This window comes from Manacus vitellinus, unplaced genomic scaffold (assembly GCF_001715985.3).
Source record: "Manacus vitellinus isolate BGI_N305 unplaced genomic scaffold, ASM171598v3 scaffold_3_pilon, whole genome shotgun sequence".
Classification (NCBI taxonomy): Eukaryota; Metazoa; Chordata; class Aves; order Passeriformes; family Pipridae; genus Manacus; species Manacus vitellinus.
The window spans coordinates 13,894,254-13,914,584 of record NW_021940535.1 but is presented as its reverse complement, the minus strand read 5'-3'; the positions used below and the strand labels follow the sequence as shown (position 1 = coordinate 13,914,584).

At 38.7% G+C, this 20,331-nt stretch overlaps 1 protein-coding gene across 1 annotated transcript in view; it reads left to right on the top strand.

Moving 5' to 3' along the window:
* The window catches only part of CNOT10 (CCR4-NOT transcription complex subunit 10), a 66,189-nt gene that overhangs the window by 30,915 nt on the left and 14,943 nt on the right, over positions 1-20,331 (top strand). Inside the window, exons 3-12 of the mRNA XM_029961760.1 lie at positions 1,374-1,427; positions 5,240-5,331; positions 7,994-8,155; positions 8,665-8,815; positions 9,818-9,963; positions 10,846-10,932; positions 11,627-11,710; positions 12,527-12,644; positions 15,888-16,037; positions 17,756-17,958. Of these exons, the coding sequence (XP_029817620.1) occupies positions 1,374-1,427; positions 5,240-5,331; positions 7,994-8,155; positions 8,665-8,815; positions 9,818-9,963; positions 10,846-10,932; positions 11,627-11,710; positions 12,527-12,644; positions 15,888-16,037; positions 17,756-17,958 (1,247 nt within the window). The remainder of the gene's footprint in view (positions 1-1,373; positions 1,428-5,239; positions 5,332-7,993; positions 8,156-8,664; positions 8,816-9,817; positions 9,964-10,845; positions 10,933-11,626; positions 11,711-12,526; positions 12,645-15,887; positions 16,038-17,755; positions 17,959-20,331) is intronic.

The window sequence follows — 20,331 nt, the reverse complement described above, 5'->3', positions numbered from 1 at the left end:
CCCTACAGAAGTCGAGCTTCTGGGTTAATTTGTTAAACTGGGGCATGCGGAAGGTGCGACAGAGATTATAACTCCTAGTGGTGCTGCTGGAGTTCAGTCAGATTCCCTCAGGGATGCTGCTTTGGTTCCAGGGCACGAGTGGGTCCTCACTGAACTCGGGCCGGAAAGGACCCTGTAGAGAGAAATCACCGAGATCGCTAAAAAATAAGTCGTCATCTGGTAAACAGGCAAAATAAATTTCAAATGCAGTTGCTGTGTAGCTCCCTAGCACTGATAAGCTCCTGTTTGTCCCTCCCATAAGATTCCCCATCGTGCAAGAAGTCCTCGTTGCAGGAATGGTCCTTCCCTCAGATGGCAGCTCAGGACAGGTTGGAGAAGAGGGCAATGTGGAGGAAAGCCTTACTTATGGAATTGCACAATTCTACTTAATAGAATTGTAGAATATCCTGAGTTGGAAGGGACCCACAAGGATCATCGAAGTCCAACTCCTGGCCCTGCACAGGACCATCCCCAAGAATCACACTATGTGCCTGAGAGCATTGTCCAAACATTTCTTGAACTCTGTCAGGCTTAGTGCTGTGACCACTTCCCTGGGGACCCTGTCCTAGGGCCTGAATACACTCTAGGTAAAAAAGTCTTTTCCTGATATCCAGCCTAAACCTCCCCTGACACAGCTTCATGCCGTTCCCTTGGGTCCTGTCACTGGTCACCTGTTCTTTGGGTTCTTTCAGTTGGTTTTATGTGATGGGAGCATTATTTAAAATCATGTTAAGCATTTTTTTCTCTGGATGCTAAATATGAAATGCCTCAGTATCTGGAAAATAATTATGGGGAAGATTAGTATACTGTACTGAGTGATGTTTATTAAACTATCATGTGTATTTTATAAGAACTGTAAGTGACTCCTAAACTACAAGAAAAAAATTGGCATTAATTTTTCAATATGTTTTATTGCTGTTCTTTGAAGTGTTGAAAGAACTTTTCAGTTCCTTGAGAGATGTGAGCTATGGCAAGATATTCTGCATGCTGTACTTGTTCATAACAGCAAGCTACAATTAGCTTTCCACTGAGAAGAGTTTGCTTTTTATTGCACAACACAAAAGAAGCCTATTATACCTATACTGCTAGTGAAGGGCTTCATACAAAAACTAAAGTGTAAGTCTTGGTGCCACAAACTGTTATTATCTTATAAAGGCTGGACACCAGCTGGTCTTCATACCTTTCAAAATGCTTTTGGAGCAAGAGTCACGTGATAGATTCCTCACCTTTCAAGAAAGAGATTATCCCCCTGCCTGTAGAGTTTGGAAATAAAAAATAATTCCAGAGATACTCTGGTGTTCAACAGCACAGTTCATGCAAGATGTAATTTACAGGGCGTAGGAACAAGAGAGCTCAGGAACAGCTGTCCTTGGAGAAACGGAGAGCAGGTATGAGAAGGATAATGATTGCAGTCACTCTCAGGTGTCTTCAGGTATGTGTATGTGGGAGATGTGACTTCTTGTTGCTTTTATGATATTGTGGCAGCAAGCCCATGAGGAGAGCAATCTCCCATGTCAGGTGGCAGTCTCATGCTTTTCCTTGTTCTCCTCTCATAGAGCCAGTTTTCCTGAAGTTCTGCTGTCCACCATGATGTAACTTCTCCACTAGGAGCAGCTGCCTGCTTGTGCAAAGCAAACCAGCCCCCGTGACACAGTGTTTCTGCTTCTCAGCCCCAGGATCAATAGCTAGGAAGATAATTCTCTAGCTTGATTCTTTGACTTCCAGCTCAGTGCAGCAGCTTCCTCCAGATCAAAATCTGAGTGGTTGATTTTTACATACTTTTCCAGGTTGCCCTTTTTGCCCCTCATCATGAGCCTGACAACTTTTAGTTTTGGAGTTGTTCTGTGCTCATGAAGGTTGGACGAAAGGAAAGTTAAACAAACGGGTCCATACGTTAATACAATTTACAGACACAAATCAAGTCCTCATTTGTGAAGCAGAGAGTGTGCCCAGTTCTGGATATTTCAGCTGATAGTTGCAGCTGCCATACGGATGGGAGCGTGTCAGAGGTGACTGGTGTGCTGGGTGTTACCCACACCAGGGGCTTCTGCGAGAACGCCGGATGTCTGTAGGTCAGAGCAAGCAAGCGGCGTGCTGTATCTTTTGCCAAGGAACAATTTTCCTACCTGTTTCACTTTGAAATGCCTCAAGGAATATGGAAGTAATAGTTTTATTTGCAAGCACTGAGACAGTCATTTGCAGCCAAGAGGAGTACTTTCCCCACCCATCTAGGTGGAATTGGTGGGTTCTGTTCAGTATCTTGTGCTGGCTTTCAGGTGACTCCTGTTGGAGGGATCTCTTGCTAATAAAGATGAGCTGAAGCATTAGATCCCGGGCTAAACAAGAATGTCCGTATTATATTAGACTGGAATGACTTTTAAGTCTTTAACATGTTTCAGGTGTGTTTGGACAAAAAGGGTAGAGAGTATCCAAAGCATTTTTTTTCCGAAGGATAAAACTATGCTGTGAAATAAGTCAGCTGGACTTCAGTTTTGTTTTCTTGATAAGCTTCCAGTTCAGGTTTCACAAACCTGCTTTGTTTACTGAGTGGTAGTAGGCGTGATTGATTGGATTACAGCCATACAACTGACTCTACAGGAGAAGGGACAGCTCTGTTTTTGCTTAAAGTAGGGGTTTTTTTTAATGTACCAGCAGGCTAACAGACACAGTGAAATCTGAAGACCTGTCCTGATTTTTTCCCTAGGAAATATATAAAACAGCTGTGTAAGCAGTACTTTTATTGCAAACCTTAGACAAGTGTCTCTTGGTTTATCTGTAACTTAACTGAAGACATTTTACTTCAGGATTACTTCATTTGAGATGCTGGTTTTACGAACCCTACGTACAATGGCAGTAATCAGTAATGCACTTGGTAGTTGATGGCTCTGCTAGGTAAACTTGTATGTGAGGAACCTGTTGGTCAGACTGAGTGTTATCAGCTTCAAAAGTTTTGGAGTCCCAAGGCTCTGCACTGTGTTTACCTTTACTAGCACAATGTCGAAGTCATGCTGAGCAAGTAAAGCAGATATTGCCACTGTTAGTGTGAAAGTTTGAGGGAAGTTGCATTTGCTTATTTGCTGCTGTTCTAGAGATCCTTGGAGGGAGATAGCTTTCTGTTCATCTGTATAAACCAGAAGGTTTAGAAGGTTTAGAATGGGAATTAAATCTGTGCTATATTTAGCTTGAAGGAGAGGTGCTTCTTGTTCCTTTCCTTTTTTGTTGCAGAAAGCCTTTGGCACATCAAAAATTTTCTGAGCTTTTTTGTGGTTTAAATCTCTCTTCTGCCTTTCCCTTTCAAGGAGAAGGCAGTGCAAGTGGTGTTGATCAATGCCTTATGCAGTCAGATTTTATAGCAGGTGTAGGCTCCTGGGGGTCCATCCCTCCAGAGTACTGAAGTTGCTGAATCCTGAATTTTGTCTAAATCACAGTGGGTCATGCTTGCAGGTGTAAGATTGTTGAGATTTTAAAATCTCAACTTTGTTGACATCTTTATGAAGGATGAAAGTCACAACCAATTTATGATTCTCGTTCAAATATGTTATTGCAGAGGGCAGTGGAAGGGATGTCACCATCTTCCCAGCAACAGGCACAAACTTGATAGATTAGTAAGTCTGTTTTATGCTCACTGTGGATGTTAATTGATGAATCTTCTGAATTTTGGCTGCCCCTTACTGTTGTTGTTTGTCCTATATTTGTAAATTTTCCTAGTCTCTGCAAGGTGATCCAGATATATTGGTGATGATGGGGAATGGATTTTGCAGAGGAGCTCATAGCTAAGTGTTTTCATTTGTTCAAAGTGAAAACAAAATTAGAAGAGTTTGCATTATGTCTCTGAATTCTAGGGAAGAGAAAGAAGGCATTAATTTTAGAAAGCCTACCTAGACTGTTAAGATAGCAAAAGGTAGCTTAGAGCAAATCTTCCACTGTGAAATTCAAGAAATAATTTTCTGCAAAAGTGGAAACCATTGCTGTTTTATAAAGTCTTTGTTTGAAAGACGTTAAATGATTTTTGTACGTTCTGGCACATTAGTTAACGCTCTTAGAAATAATCTGTCTGGTGTGGTGGTTGTGTGGTTGGGTTTTTTTTCTCCAGTAGTTTGTGTTCAGCACAAGGAAGGGCTTAGTGATTTGGGGTTTTTTTCAGCTTCTTTGACATGGAATATCCTTACTGTGCTTTTTAATGCAACCTCAGTGAATTCTTAATTACATCATGAGAAAAGGATTTAGTTGACTTCTTTCTGAAAAATATGCTCAATGGTGAGTGAAACAAACTATTAGGAATTCTATTAAAAGAAATTGAAGACAGTTATAACCTTATTACATTGCTATATAAATGCATAAAGGGTCCACCATTATAACTGCTGCAGGTTGTTCTTGGTGTCTTAGTCTGGAAAAGGATATAGCAGAACTGGAAGAGATTCTGAGAAAAAAAATGTGAGGAAGATACAGAATAAACTGCTCCTGCTTACCTTGAAAGAGAGATGATTCAAAGAAAGTTCTGTAAGATTTGGAGTGAGGCTGAAAGAGTGAATAGGCAGTATCTGCTTGTGCCTTGCAGTATAATCACCAGACAGCATTGGATGGAATATATTGAAGGGTGCAAAAGTATAGAGAGTTTTCTTAAATAATGTTTCAGGTCTGTCAGTGATTATTAACAATGATGGTTCTATTGCAGCCTCTTGTTTAAGGAGATACTTTTCCACAGGGAGCTGTGTGGAAGTTCCAGTGTTTACTCTGGTTTTTGTTGATCCCTAGAGCGTCCCTTGCTTGCTGTTTAGGAAGCAGTGTACAGGATGCATGGGTTTTTCATCTCGCCCACTGTGTGGTACCTGTTTTATGATGCATGGCCCTCACTGCTGGTTTTTGAGCAAAATAAGACAATCCTAGTGTATGGTTGCAGCTTTAAAGAGAAATCTAAAATGTATGGATTGTCAGTTAACTTGGAGGAGTTTGGTTATTGATTGAGCACAGTAATTTACATTTTATGGAGAGGAATTCACTAGTATAGAGTAACTTGGGATACTGTAGTAGGAGATGTAACTTGGGATATAGATAGTGTAGTAGGGAGATTGCTGGAGTTATCTGGAAAATTGTTTGTACTGGCAGGAGGATCTTGAGAACTGGAAGAAGCAAAATGTTTAAGCTGCATAGCTGTCATCACACTTGCAAACTTTCTTGTAATCTTCTGTCCACTTTACAGATCAAGGTACTGAGAAACATGAAGGAGCAGGTACTTCTGGGATTACTGATCAGGAGAAGGAATTGTCGAGCAGTGCATTACAAGCTTTTCAGGTGAGACAAAGCCAAACTCTGAGACTTCTAATTTACCACATCACTGCTAAGTGGGCTTAAATAATTGTTTTTGCTGTTTTCTTAATACAGTTGCAAATGCATCAAGAGAATATTATATCAAAGTAGCATTAGTTGGGTTGTAAAACCAGCACATGCATTTTCTGTGTTATGTGATGTGAGGAGACTGAACGGGATACTTGAACAAGAGCATGTTTAATCTTGATTCTAAAAACTTAGTAACCTTCAAAGCTGTATGATGATTTAATTAGAAGAAGCAGGCTGCTATTCTGTGTCAGCATTGGAAATGCATGATCTCTGAAGAATTAATCACTTCAAGCTAAAAATGTTAAAGGTTCCTTTGAACCACATGTATTTAAAAAACAGCAAGGAAGCAAACCTTTTTGTGTTTTAGCATCATTCTTCCACATAAAGCATTATATATACTGCTCTGTCACTTCGCATTAAAACATATTCTTCTATGCATAACATCTACAGGAAATATTTACTGCCTGTTTTGTGTTTCTCAGAAGACTTTTTTTTGTGTGTGTTAAAATTCAGGTACCCGGACTTCCGGTTTATTTCTTTCCTTATATTGTCTCCTATTTATATTTAGTGTGACAGGAAGTATAATTGCTTTTCTTTTCAGTTGTTGTATCTCTGTCTCCAAAATGCCTTGTGTTAATTCAGTTTTGGATATGTGAAATAAATTGGGGGGAAGAATTTAAATGCTCTCTTTTGAGATTCCTGCTTGTATGTGTCACTCAGTACTTTAATTTTGCCTGGAATGTTGTCATATGAAGTGCATGCAGTTGGTCATTAAACTGACTGTAGCTGATGCTGTTCACCGATGTCTTCTTGAATGCTGTCTAGCTCAATTATTCTTTTTCCATAATGTTTTTATCCCTGGCATTTGATCCTGAGAACTGAAGGCACGTGAAAGAGTAGTTTGTTCTCCACCTTGCCCACAGATCTACATGCCTAAAATACTTTTGATCTGCTATCGACTTCACTTTTATACTGGTCCAGTGTATCTGGTCTATCTCATGATGTTTTTCTTGCTTTAAGAACTCCCTAAATTCATGAAGTTCTGAGGTAGCAACAGATGAGAACAGAATTAATCTGATGCCTTGTTTGCCAATTTTCTTACACTTGAGTAGCTGTGAATAGCGGTGTGGACTGTCTTGCATGCTGCTTTTTCATATTACACTTCCAATTTCAGTCTTGATAGAATTCCCATAAAGTTGGTTATTGTATTCTAGATCTTGTCTAGTAGAGGGGCATAAAGGATGCTTAGCTGATAAAAAAACATCACAAAATAAGCTGAGCATTCAAAGGTTCAAGGTTTGTAGTCCAGCCATGATTAGAAGCTGTGTTGCTGTGATCTGAAAGCTTCTCCTGATGAAGAGAAGCTCGGAGTGTGAGCACGGGAAGAGAATCACTGGGAGATGAACTATCTCAATTTAAGAACACACCAACAGTTGAGTTCCAAGTCCCCATGTTTGTGCACATGATCACTAGGCAATCCATGCTGTTGGTGCTTAGAGCTGTGAAAATGCCTGTCAAGGTCCTGCTGCATCTCTCTGTAGGTTGTGTGACTGTGCTTTCATGGGAGACTGAAGGAACTGGAATGGTTCCGTTGAGAGTAACTGCAGAATGGCAACTTTCTTGGGAAGAGGAGAAGGACCCCAGAACCCTTCTCTGTTGTATTCTTTCCTTAATAGAGGAAGTTAGTCAGGAGCCCAGGAGAACCTCTATGGAACAGAACTTAAAAAAGGAGGAGGAAGTGGAGGGTGGTTATGGTACTTAAGAGCTTAGCTTTTGGTTGTGAAGCACTGACAGAGATGGAAATGAATCTGCTTATCTGTCTGACCAGATTGGAGGTACCCCTGATATGGAAGAGCTGAATGTGATTATTACTGTGTAGGAATTGAGCAGTTCAGAGTGAAGCGTCATTTAGGCTTAATGTAGTTGAAAGAGTCAGGAATTCTCTTTCATTCCTTGATACCACTAAATTCCTCCTGTACCAACACAGAAAAGACCAAAACTGAAAGCAGGCAGAGGTGAGCCTTTCTGAAGTCTTTGTTTATTCCTGAGGTCAAAGAAAGGGATTTTTCGATTAAATCACACATCAGCAGAGCATCATGCTTGGCTCCTGGTTTCTGTTTAGGCGTGCCTGGGTGATTGAATACTTCATCCAACAGCTGAAGCTTGTAAAAATGTTTTTTAAACCTATACTGGGAAAGTGGCAACCTTTTTTTTCCAACCTATCTTAAACTGACTTACATAGATTAAATTGTAATTCGCTATATATCCAGATGAAGTGAAGGATGAACATAAAATGTTGGGCTGGGACTTGTGTAAGCAACTGCAACCACTCAACGTTCACATAATCGAGAAAAGTTTATGAAAACTGAGGAAATAAGAGTATTGAAATTTAACACTTTTCATGGAAACATCTGTTTATAATAATCAACTGCATAATTTGTCCTTCCTCCACCAAATTATTTTTGAAGTTTGGATATTTATATTTAGTTCTCATACTTGTTAATCTGCATAAATAATGAAATGTGTGTTTAGTCATTTAGTTCACTTAACTTGCTATGGATAAAGGAAACACTTTGTATTTTCTAATGCATGTTTCTGGTATGTGTGCAATTTCCAGGCTGGAAACTATGATGCTTGCTTACAACACCTAAATACCCTTCAAGACATCAACAAAGATGACTACAAAATAACTTTGAATACTGCTGTTGCAGAATTCTGTAGAAGTAACCAGACTACAACGGACAATTTGAGACAAACCCTTAACCAGCTGAAAAACCAGGTAATGCAAATATATTGACATGGTATTTGATTTTGAGTACTACTAAGGATGGTGAAATCTTCCATGAAATAGGAGTAAAACTTCTGCCCCTTGTCCCTTGGATTTAATAAAAGAATAAGAAAGTAACATTACTTTTAAACATCTGAGTCAGTTTAATCTTTTATAACATATTTGGTAGTTATGTTTTTAGTTATTGTTGCAACTGATATGAGGTTATAACAGTAGAAAGACCTGCTGTGTTCTTTCAGTAGAAAGTTCCTTAGCCTGGAATAGTTTGTGAAATAATAAAAAAGTGAAAATATTATTTTACTACTCAGTTGACAGCTTTCTGTTGGATTGTATATTTTTTTGCTGGGTTTATGTGCAACAACAGTAAAGTTTATTAGATTGTAACTCCTACATATCTTTAGAGAAATTCATAGTTTTGGATTATTTTTTTGTTTAATATCTGACACTTTAAAATCATAGGTACTGAAAGTCTGTAGTGAAATGAATGGGGTTTTTTTCAGGTTCACTCTGTTGTTGAAGAAATGGATGGTTTGGATGATGTTGAAAACAGTATGCTCTACTACAATCAAGCTGTTATTCTGTATCATCTGCGTCAGTATACTGAAGCTATATCAGTTGGGGAGAAGCTGTACCAGTTTATAGAGCCTTTTGGTATGTAGACAGAAAGAAGATTTTTGTTCACACAATAACTACAGAAAGATCATTCAGTCTTTCTCACTGTCAGACAAGTGTTTTTGTTTTTTTTTATTTACCTAATATGCTTTTAAAAAAGTAGATAGGGTTTGGAATGAAGAATGTTTTACTTATATCAAGGACAACAACCAAATTTGGGGGGAAGGTACTTCAGACACATTTAGCAGACAAGTATAAGGAAACTGAAATGGATTTTTTGCAACTTGAAAAGGTATTTATGTAAATGATATGTACAAATTAGTGAAATTATTTTAAATCTGGTATTTTGAGTCATTGTGTGTCGATGTCTATTTTTCAAGGGACTCACATTTTTAAATACCTGCACTAGGTCATACATAATTGTATGTGCTCATATGTGAATATATATAAAGTCTGCAGCTCTTATGAGCTATGGGACCTTGTGTAGTGGAATTGCCATACTTGTATGAAATAACTTCATAATCCCTGTTGAATTTTAGAAGTGAGAAGGCTGAAGAATGTGTGTTCTTATCAATAAATTAAGTAAATGCTACTGTGTTTCTCCTTCAGTTCCTCACAGTTTTCAGTATGCATAATTGGGACTTACTCTGTTGAAGTCAGATATATTTGTACAGAATCTTTTCAAATTCTGTGAGATTCTGTGTTTTCATGTGACTCTCTCTATTCATCTTTGGTGCTGATCTGCCTAGATCAATTCTCAGAATCTGTGAACATGAAATACTTGTTAAGCTGTCTTTAGTCTATGCTTCTATGCTGATGCCATTTGAATGAATGAGCTTTGTTTTCAGTATATGTACCTATCTACGTGTTTCACTATATATATTTATTTAGATGGCTGCATTTTTTTTCTTATGTAATATATTGATTTTTCTCATAATGTTGCATAAATGCACTTTGTGGTAAATTTTTTTTTTCTTAGTCATGTTTGGAAGGATTAGTATTAGAGCTGTAAAATCATTTTTACTTCTTTGCTTTATACAGAAGAGAAGTTTGCCCAGGCTGTGTGCTTCTTGCTTGTAGACTTATACCTGTTAACTTACCAAGCTGAGAAAGCCTTGCATCTGCTTGCTGTTCTGGAAAAAATGATTTCACAGGGCAACAATAACAGCAAGAATGGAAAAAATGAGGTAAGCTTAAAATCATATGAATGCCACTAAAACTTTATCAGAAGTATGCTTTAACTCAATCCAAATTTAGTCTTTTAAAATACTTTTGAATTTTAAAACTCTGGTAGATCATCTGTAGCTTTAGACACCAACTTAGACCTGTTGATAACTGAGTTAATTATGTACAGCAGTTGTTTATTCCTTCTCTTTCACCCTTTTCTCTTACACTGAGGGAGCTAAGATGTCTTTGAGTCAGAGACAGGCATTGGAAAGACAGCTGTCTTCAGGGTCAAATATACATGGTTTTCCTTGTTTGTCTTGGATTATGACCACATGAGACCCTAAATTTGAGAGGGAAGGGTCAGTGTGAGAGAGGCATTGTAACTATGTAGCATGGGATGGGAAATCAAGTATCTCTCTTGCACAGTATCTGAAAGTATGAGGCATACTTTCAAGTGAAATCTTTTATGTGTCTTGGAAAAATCAGTAGAATCAGTAGTGACTTGGAAGTGAAAAAGGGACACTTCAGTCTTTTCCTGTTGATGGAATGTTACACTTAAGATAAAATATTTTATCTTTAAGTATATAGTAATTCTGCTAAAGGAAATATTAAAGAGGTACTCTAGAATGTGCAAATCATCCTTCTGGGTAAAAGAATTCTTCTCAACTGCAGAGCAATGTAATTTAACACTAATGTTAATATAGAATTCTGCTCTTCATAGACTGGTGTGGTTGTTTGTGGATTTTGATTGTTAAGTTCAAGTTACAATTTTTGGTGGTATATTTTGATGTTAAATACTGTGAAATACTATTAAATACATATTTGTCTTCGTGTGAGTTTGAATCTGTCAGCTGAACTCAAAAGGTGACTAACAGTAACAGTTCCATTTTTTTGTTTGACAGTCAGGTAATAATACAAATAAAGATTCTTCGAATCAAAAAGCTGAAAGTGGAGCTTTAATAGAAGTTGCTAAGTCTAAGATACATCAGGTTGGTGTCTGCATATTATTTATACAAGAACATTACTTCAAGGGTTTTTTTTAACATGAAGTCCCATCTCCAAATCTAGTTCAGCATGAATTGTGATACCCCATCTATCCTTGTTGTAAAACAAAGGAATGAATTTATCTAACTCTTCTGTTTTGTACAGGAAAAACTGGCCTAACACACAACCCCTTCCCCCATTTCAGTCCCTGCAGTTTATGAAAATTTCTTTAAACTGCGGTTGGCTGCACTGATTTTGTATATGTTAGACCTCCAACAGTCTAAATCAGCTGACACTTTATTTCATTGTACTGTTGTGTTGAAAAACACATGAAGAAACAGAATGCTTCTCTATCAGCATTCACTTACTGGTACTTTCAGTTTAGTAGATAAATATCTGGAGATTAAGAGGTTAGATTATTTTAATTAGTTTGTCATTTTAACTGCTAGTATCTGTGTTTGAATATAGAGTAGCCGTTGAGCAGTGAACAAAATGTTCATCTGCTTATTGTAAATACAAGGCCTGTAAATGTGTTGTTTAAAGTCTGAATAGAATTTCTTTTTTATGAAGACTTTTTGAACAGCTTTTTACTACCCAAAATTGTATATAAAATATTCCATAGTAAATCCCTAGATACAGGTCATCTTGCAAACTGCACAAGTTGTTGTATATTATTTAACAAATTTCGTTTTTTAACAGTATAAGGTGAGAGCCTATATCCAAATGAAGTCCCTAAAAGCATGCAAAAGGGAGATCAAGTCTGTTATGAATACAGCTGGGAATGTAAGTATTATTAAGGCTATTGTTTTTCACATCTAGATCTGTTCTCTATCTTAAAACTGAATTTGCTAATGTTCTTTACCAAAAAAAGGTCTTATTGAGGGTAGATGTCTGAAGCAATGCTTTATGTAGTGAGTTAATTACACTTTTTACAAGTGTAATAAATGTAGAATTTTCTTATTTGAGCTGTTTTCAGTTGCTAAAAAATGTCCTGTGTTGTTTGCGATACAAAAATAACATTGAAACAGTGTATAATGAACAGGTTCAGCTTGCTTTTTAACTGAAACAGCACAAAACAGGTTTTAGTTTACTACAGATGTTATGGTTATTACAAATTTTGTCATTGGTGATTTAAACCAGTTCATAGAAGATTAATTCTGGCATACACAGAAAGCACTTCCCTTTTGTTACCCGTTTCAACAGCTGCTAATTTAACAGAAATCCTTCTGGATCATGAGGTCTCTGTTGGCAGACCAGGAAGATTACAGTCCAGGAGTAATTGCAGGGAGGGAAGTGTGGGGAGAAATGTACTAGAATACAGGTGGAAGAAAGTTTGGAGATCCTCTGCACTTAGCCACTGCCATAACAGAGTTCTCTAGAATAACAGTGGGTTTGAGAGCAGTCATAAAGAGTTTGGTAATTCGGAGGTGACTGTTAATCATGTGTTCAACAAAGAAATACTACTTCTTGAAAGTAATTGGGCCTAAGCCCATTTATTTTTAAAATGGCAGCAGAGGCAAGCTGTTTGTGAAGTGATTTAACACTAGCAGTAGAAACCATAAACCAAAAGAGGACTAACTGTTGTTTTCTCCTTCACAGTCAGCTCCTTCTCTTTTTCTTAAGAGCAATTTTGAATATTTGAGAGGCAATTATCGTAAAGCTGTCAAACTTTTAAACAGTGCAAACATTGCTGAACATCCAGGCTTCATGAAAACAGGTAAAATAGAAACCCTTCATCCTGCAAATACTTAAATGTGTAGTATAATAGGACTACTTGTTGATATTGAATTCAATCATTAATAGATTACTTAATTGAGAAGGCCCTGAATGTCATGAGTTTATATGCTGGATATGTTTTTAACACTGTGGTGTTTTTCACTGAATGTTCTTGTAGACAATGCTGTGATTGTCTACGAAAATGGATTTGTGAAGGTGTAATATTTGCAAGGCTCATAACTGAGTCTCTAAATCAAGAAATGAAACAAAAGGCAACTTACTAGATCTAGAACTGAGATCTCAGACTGTACTTGGAGAGGAGACTGTAGATGTTGTAATGATCATAGAATCATAGAATAGATTGGGTTGGAAAAGACCTCCAAGATCATCAAGTCCAACCCCTGATCCAACTCCAGTTACTATATCATGGCACTAAGGGCCACGTCCAATCTCTTTTTAAAAACCTCCAGGGATGTTGAATCCACCACCTCTCTGGGTAGGCTGTTCCAATGCCTGATAACCCTCTCTGTAAAGAATTTCTCCCTAACATCTAACCTAAACCTCCCCTGCCAGAGCTTGAGCCCATATCCCCTTGTCCTATTGTTGGTTGCCTGGGAGAAGAGACCAACCCCCGCCTGGCTATAACCTCCCTTCAGGTAGTTGAAGAGAGTGATGAGATCGCCTCTAAGCCTTCTCTTCTCCAGACTAAACAACCCCAGCTCCCTCAGCCTCTCCCCATAGGACTTGTGCTCAAGTCCCTTCACCAGCCTCGTTGCTCTTCTCTGGACCCGCTCCAGCACCTCAATATCCTTCCTGAACTGGGGGGCCCAGAGCTGAACACAATACTCAAGGTGTGGCCTCACCAATGCAGAGTACAGGGGAAGGATCACTTCCCTGCTCCTGCTGGCCACACTGTTCCTGATGCAGGCTAGGATGCCATTGGCCTTCTTGGCCACCTGGGCACACTGCTGGCTCATATTCAGCTTCCTGTCAATCAGCACCCCCAGGTCCCTTTCCACCTGGCTGCTCTCCAACCACTCTGTGCCCAGCCTGTAGCACTGCAGGGGGTTGTTGTGGCCAAAGTGCAGGACCCGGCACTTGACCTTGTTGAACTTCATTCCATTGGAGTCAACCCATCTCTCCAGTCTATCCAGATCCCTCTGCAGAGCCCTCCTGCCTTCCAGCAGGTCAACACTCCCTCCCAACTTGGTGTTATCTGCAAATTTGCTGATGATGGACTCAATCCCCTCATCTAAATCATCGATAAAGTTGTTAAAAATAACTGGGCCCAACACTGACCCCTGGGAAACACCACTGGTGACCAGCCGCCAACTGGATGCAGCTCCATTCACCAGCACTCTCTGGGCCTGGCCCTCCAGCCAGTTCCTGACCCAGCACAGGGTGCCCCTGTCCAAGCCATGGGCTGCCAGCTTTTCCAGGAGCATGCTATGGGAGACAGTGTCAAAGGCTTTGCTGAAGTCCAGATAGACACATCCACAGCCTTTCCCTCATCCACCAGGTGGGTCACCTGATCGTAAAAGGAGATCAGGTTGGTCAAACAGGATCTGCCCCTCCTAAACCCATGTTGACTGGGTCTGATCCCTTGTCCATCCTGTAGCTGCTGTATGATTTCACACAGGATAATCTGCTCCATAACTCTGCCAGGCACTGAAAGGCCTGTAGTTACCAGGGTCAGCCTTGCAGCTTTTTTTATGGATTGGGGTGATATTTGCCAACTTCCAGTCATAAGGGACCTCCCCAGTGAGCCAGGATTGTTGGAAGATGATGGAGAGCAGCTTGGCAAGCTCTTCTGCCAGCTCCCTCATTACCCTAGGATGGATCCCGTCTGGTCCCATAGACATGTGAGGATCCAGATGACTCAGTAAGTCACTATTTCCTCCTGGAATACAAGGGGACTATTTGGTTTCCTATCTGTCTACCAACTCCAGAGGCCAGTTGCCTTGAGGGCCACCTGTCCTACTGGTAAAAACTGTGAGGGAAATGTTGTTTCATGAAGTGTTAAAGTTTGGCTTCTATTGTATGTGATTTTAAATTACTTTTATCTCTAGAAGGTATATGTGGACATGCTCAGACACAGAACAGCACGTAAACGTGTAATTTTTTGGACAGAAAAGTTATTTGTATACTATAAGTATATCCTCTGTATATATACACTCACTGTATACAGTACTTAAATTTATTTGAGATTTAATTGACAGTTTAAAACTTCAGTTGAAAAATACAGAGAGAAAGCTGTCTTGGGTCAGTAAAGAGCTAGGATTTAAAAAAGTGCTTGTGCTGTAAAACTAACTGAATTTCTTTGCTACTTTGTTCAATGCTGTTTTTGTGATAGTACTATGAATTTCTTGTCCTGTAGGACTTTTTTTTACCTAGTAGGTATGGCTGCATAAATTACTGTTAGATGATAGAAGTTTGAGTTGACCCTCTCAGTAAATTGTTTAAACTTCTGTATTTTACAGATAAGTTTCATAGAAAACATTAAAAAAAATTGCCAGAGTGCCTATTTGCACAGTAGAATGTTCACTTAATAGTCTTCCTATGTTTTGGCTAAAATAACATCTGTTGAATTTGTTAATGATCTGTTTCTTGGTTATTTGGATTTTTAGGGTGAGTTTTTTTCTTTATTTCTTTTTTATCAATGGTAACCCTTCAAAGATTGTTACCAGCAAATAAGTTTTAAAGTTTAAATTTTTGTCCTTTATTATTTAGAAGGAACTTTTTACAGTGTTACCTGAACGTGATATATTTAGAAAGAGTGTATTTCCTGCTTGTGTGGTTGGGTTGCCTTATTTGTTTACTTTATAAAACTTAGGCAGGTAACGTTACTTGAGAATTTTGCTTTTACAAGAGTCATCTATTAGAAAACTTGAGGTGCTTGCTTGCTAATTTCTATGGAAACATCCAGGTGAATTCACTTCAACTTGCAGTCTGTCAAACTGGCTTTATATCTGGCTCTCCTAGAATATGGTGCACAAGATCTGGAAGTCTGTGACTGCCTACATATAGGTCAGCTCTCCAAGAGAACTAGAATGGTGTGCAGAAATGTATGTTATTAAAGCTGATGTGACACTGGGACGTAATTCCTTAATCCATGAGCATCTCACTGAAGAACATGTTTAATAGACTGCCATAATATGCTGACCCGTGAGAGAGTGGTTGGAGCATTTCATGGGCTCACCAACAATTTTCAGTTTCTGGAAATGGTCTTTGCTTGTTCTCCTAGGTGAATGCCTAAGGTGTATGTTCTGGAACAATCTTGGCTGCATCCACTTTGCAATGGGAAAGCACAATTTAGGAATTTTTTACTTTAAAAAAGCCTTGCAAGAAAATGATAATGCGTGTGCACAGCTGGGAACAGGCAGCTCAGATCCAGGTAAGGAAGAGATTATAATAAGTGGTGGAAGAGGGGTGGGTGAATCAAGAAAATAGAGGGCAGAAGGTTTCAGTAGTTATCAGCAAAATTTGTGTTCCATCTCTTTGTGGAAGACAGTAGGGTGAGAATTCTGATGATAACTTGATTTCAGAATATAGTTGCTATTTCCAGAAATACATGATGACGATGGTGATAATGAAATATGTTCTTTTGTTTTTCCTGTTTTCCTTGATATTCCTTGGAGGGGCTGGGACAACTATGTCCCTCATTTATAGACTTTGACAATAAGTTAGGGAGGAATTACAAAATAAAGTTTTTGTGACATATTTTGTATAGGTTATTTGTAGTCCTGCTGACTGGGTAGAATCGTCAGGGCATGAAGGATGAGTGGGGTTTTGTTGTGTTTTGTTGTTTGGTTTTTTTTAACATGGAAGCTATAGAAAATGTGGAGTATAATACTGTTAAATTAGCATCTGGAAGATGATGTGTTTCTCAAACTTTCCTACTGAACAATTTCCTACTTGTATGAGACATGTTTATCTATTGTTTAGTTCTATGGGTACTTTTATCCATCAACTTTTGTTGTAAGGATACAAAAGCAAGAAAATAAACATAATAAGTTTTCTTGCTTTGCTTAATAATACCTAAGTTTGGTTGGTTTTTTTTTTCCAAGTAAATGATTTCATAAACTCATAAAGTGGTTTGGGTTGAAAGGTACCTTAAAGAACATGTAGTTCCAACCTCCCTACCATGGGCAGGGATACCCTCTACTAGACCAGGTTGCTCAAAACTCCATCCAACCTGGCCTTGAGCACTTCCAAAGATGGGACATCCACAGCTTCTCTGAGCAACCTGTGTTTCACCACTCTCACAATAAAGAATTTCTTCTTAATATCTAATCTAAACCTACCCTCTTGTCAGTTTAAAGGCATTCCCCCTTGTCCTATCACTCCATGCCATTGGAAAAAGTCCCTCTCAAGCTTTCTTAAAGCCCCTTTTAGGTACTGAAGGGTCTTCCCACAGCCTTCTTTTCCCCAGGCTGAACAACCCCAGCTCTCTCATCCTGTCTCATAGGAGAGGTGCTCCAGCCCTCTGATCATCTTCACAGTCCACCAGTTCATGCCCAGCTGTGTTGTCCCTTCAACAGATAGCAGAACCAGGGCCTGTGAATGTGAGGCCGCTCCCATCTGACTATAGAGGGCCTCATCACTCAGTCTTCATCATTTCGTGATCAAGTTATAACTTTTTTCATTTCTTTTTTTCTTTAAAATCTGCTTACTATCATGCATTTCATTGTTTTTCCTGTTCCTCCCCTGGACCTAAGTGCAGCCTTAGGTATCAGTGTGTAGACAGAAAATGTTTCATGCTTGTTAGCAGCAAAGTGGTTTTCTTCTGGAATTTCTATGAGTAACAAAGATGTGTATTCTCACATATCTGGGATTCAGTATTATTGTGTAACATTTATCTTGAGTGACAAGGAACATTCATGGTTAGCATTTAATGTACTTCAGTCTTTATTAACAATACAATTAATTTGTCTTTGACACCAGTTGTGATGTGAAAGAAATTTGTTTACAGAGGGAGCCTAGTGAATTTCTGCAATGAAAGGGGTTTTTGGTAATTTTGGGGTGTTTCCCACAGCTTCCCTCTTCCTCTTGGAGTTATATTTTCTGCTCTCCTGAGTTGCACATCCAATATGATGTAATCCTTTTCTGCAGGTAAAAAATTTTCAGGGAGACCCATGTGTACACTACTGACTAACAAACGGTATGAGTTGCTCTATAATTGTGGAATTCAGCTCTTGCATATTGGGAGGCCCTTAGCTGCCTTTGAGTGCCTGATTGAGGCAGTCCAGGTATATCACTCAAACCCTCGTCTGTGGCTGAGAATAGCAGAATGCTGCATTGCTGCCAACAAAGGGGTAAGTAGCTTTGCAAACTTCTTTTAAAAAAATGACATGTGATCATGGGTAGAATTGATACCTAGAGTTAAGCTATGCATTTTAAAGGCCTAATATTGCAACACCTCTGTGTAAGTCCAGATTTATTATTTTTTGTGTACATGTATTTTGCATGTTTTATCTGAAGCTGCAACAGGTGGAGGGAAATCTTTGCATGTGATCTTCTCTTCATGCAGCCAAAGGTCATCTAAAGTTTCAATGTTTCCTCACTCATGTGCCACTAGAGATTTGAGAGGGGTGAGACTGTGCTGTGGGTAGCCTGAAAGTGGCATAGTCTTAGGGAACGGTGATCAGCCTTCTCCATCCTGAAGCTCTTGTGATCACAGCTGATGGGGAACTGAATGTCTTAACTGCTGAGACTTCACCTTCTTCTGCAGGCAAAGTTGGTGGAAACCTGCTGATGGCAGCGTATTGCGTGTCCTCTGGGGCATCTTGGTTTCAAGTCTATTTAGGATAAACCCCTATGTTAAAATTCAGAGAAGTGGGGACAGGATTGTTTGCTCTTAGAAGAGCAAACTGCACTAAAATAGTATGTCTGTGAAACTGATTCCCTGTGAAACTGTAATTCACCCCTTATGTGTGGGGGAGTGAGGTTGTAATCTGTGATTGCATGATCCTATGCAGTTATTTCCACAGTGTGCCCATTTCACTCACTGCACAGGATGTGTGGGATTAATTGAACAAATACCTAAATTGAACAAATACCTATATCACTCTGTTTTCCCCTCACCCCCTGAATTCTATTTTCCTTCTCTGGGTGGTCTCTGTGCATTTATTTACAGCACATTATCAAAATCTTTCCAAATACAAAATTTGTAACTCTTCCCTTGGGAATTTCAAAGGTACTCATTATTTTGGTATCTCTATTTCAGAAAATTTAGGAAAGATATAACTTTATAGCTTGATAGAGATTTGCTTATACCCCCATTTCAAAGGCACGGCACTGAAGTTTCAAGAGTATGGGGTCAAAAATGGGCTAACTTTGATTGTATATGTGCTAGCTGTAGTCAGATTGCTCAAGTTTTATAAAGCACAGAGAATGCAGGAAGAACAGCTTTCTTCATGCTCATTTTGCAGTTTTCTGCATCTGTCCTACTGGCTACAGGTCACACATAGATAAAGAAGACACATGTGATCATCTCTAGTGAAAAGCTGAGTATGAAAGAGCGGATTAGCTTAGGTTTTGTGGCAAAAAAACCAGTGCTAGGATTCCTTTCACAAGGATAGTGTTTAGCAGTCTGGAAAAGGGAAATACAGATCATTATGGAGCACTTCTCTGTTTACTGCAGAGTAGCCAAAGCAGTTGATTGTGCCAGGCTCCTGAGGCTTTCTTCCTGCTACGGTCATGATCTTGTGTGGTGTACCAGAGAGCCTTGAATTCATGTCACAAAACCAACTGGTTGTTTCCTAAATGCATGATCTCAGAAGAAAAAAATTAACTTTGGATGCTGTTAATATTATAGGCAATGAGGAAATGTCTTTAAATTATAAATTAGATTTGTAACATGACAAGTGAATCTCTAAAGTCAATACTGTGCTTAATTTGACCTTGTAACTCAATTTGCAATAATATTTCTTGCAATATATGTGTGGATTCATATTTATGCTCTGAATACCATGTAGAAAAGTAATTTCACTGAAGCTAGTTTTACCCACTTTAATATTTTCGTTTATAAAATATAGATGGAAGAATATTCCCTCTTAAATGCCTGCATTTTAAACACCTTTTTTGAAATATGCGCTTTGTATCCAAACTCATTGTATTTTTATTTGACATCAAATGCCATTGTTTCAATATTCTTTTTCACAATAGATTCTGATAAATTTTCTGAGAAGTGATAGCTGTTTAAATTGGAGATTTAGCATAAATTTTTCCTTACAACTGTGACTCTTCATCACTGATTCTGCTTACCAGTGAAGATGGCTCATCCTAAAGCAACCAAACAAACCCCAGAGTAAATATGGTGTAGAGATAATTTTTGTGACTGACAATTAGAGTGTTTTAAGTTCATTTGACCCCCAGAATGTCTACATACTCAAAAATCTGTTAAACCAGTTAATTTAATGTATCTTTGCATGTGGTGTTGTTCAGCTTCTTGCTCCTCGTGGAACTGTTTGAGACCAGCTTTTTCGGAGAGCGTTTTGAATGCTGTGTAAGCAGGGAGAGAAGATGGCAAGCGTTGCAGTGTCAATTCTGAATATTATTTGGCAGATCATATTATTTCTTTTTAGATATCCTGTCAGTTCTTTTAATACAACTTGGTTCATTGTTTTTGTGCTTTCAAAACAGAGGAGAAACTAGGTCAGTAGGCTATCAGACAAGCTGTCAGAACT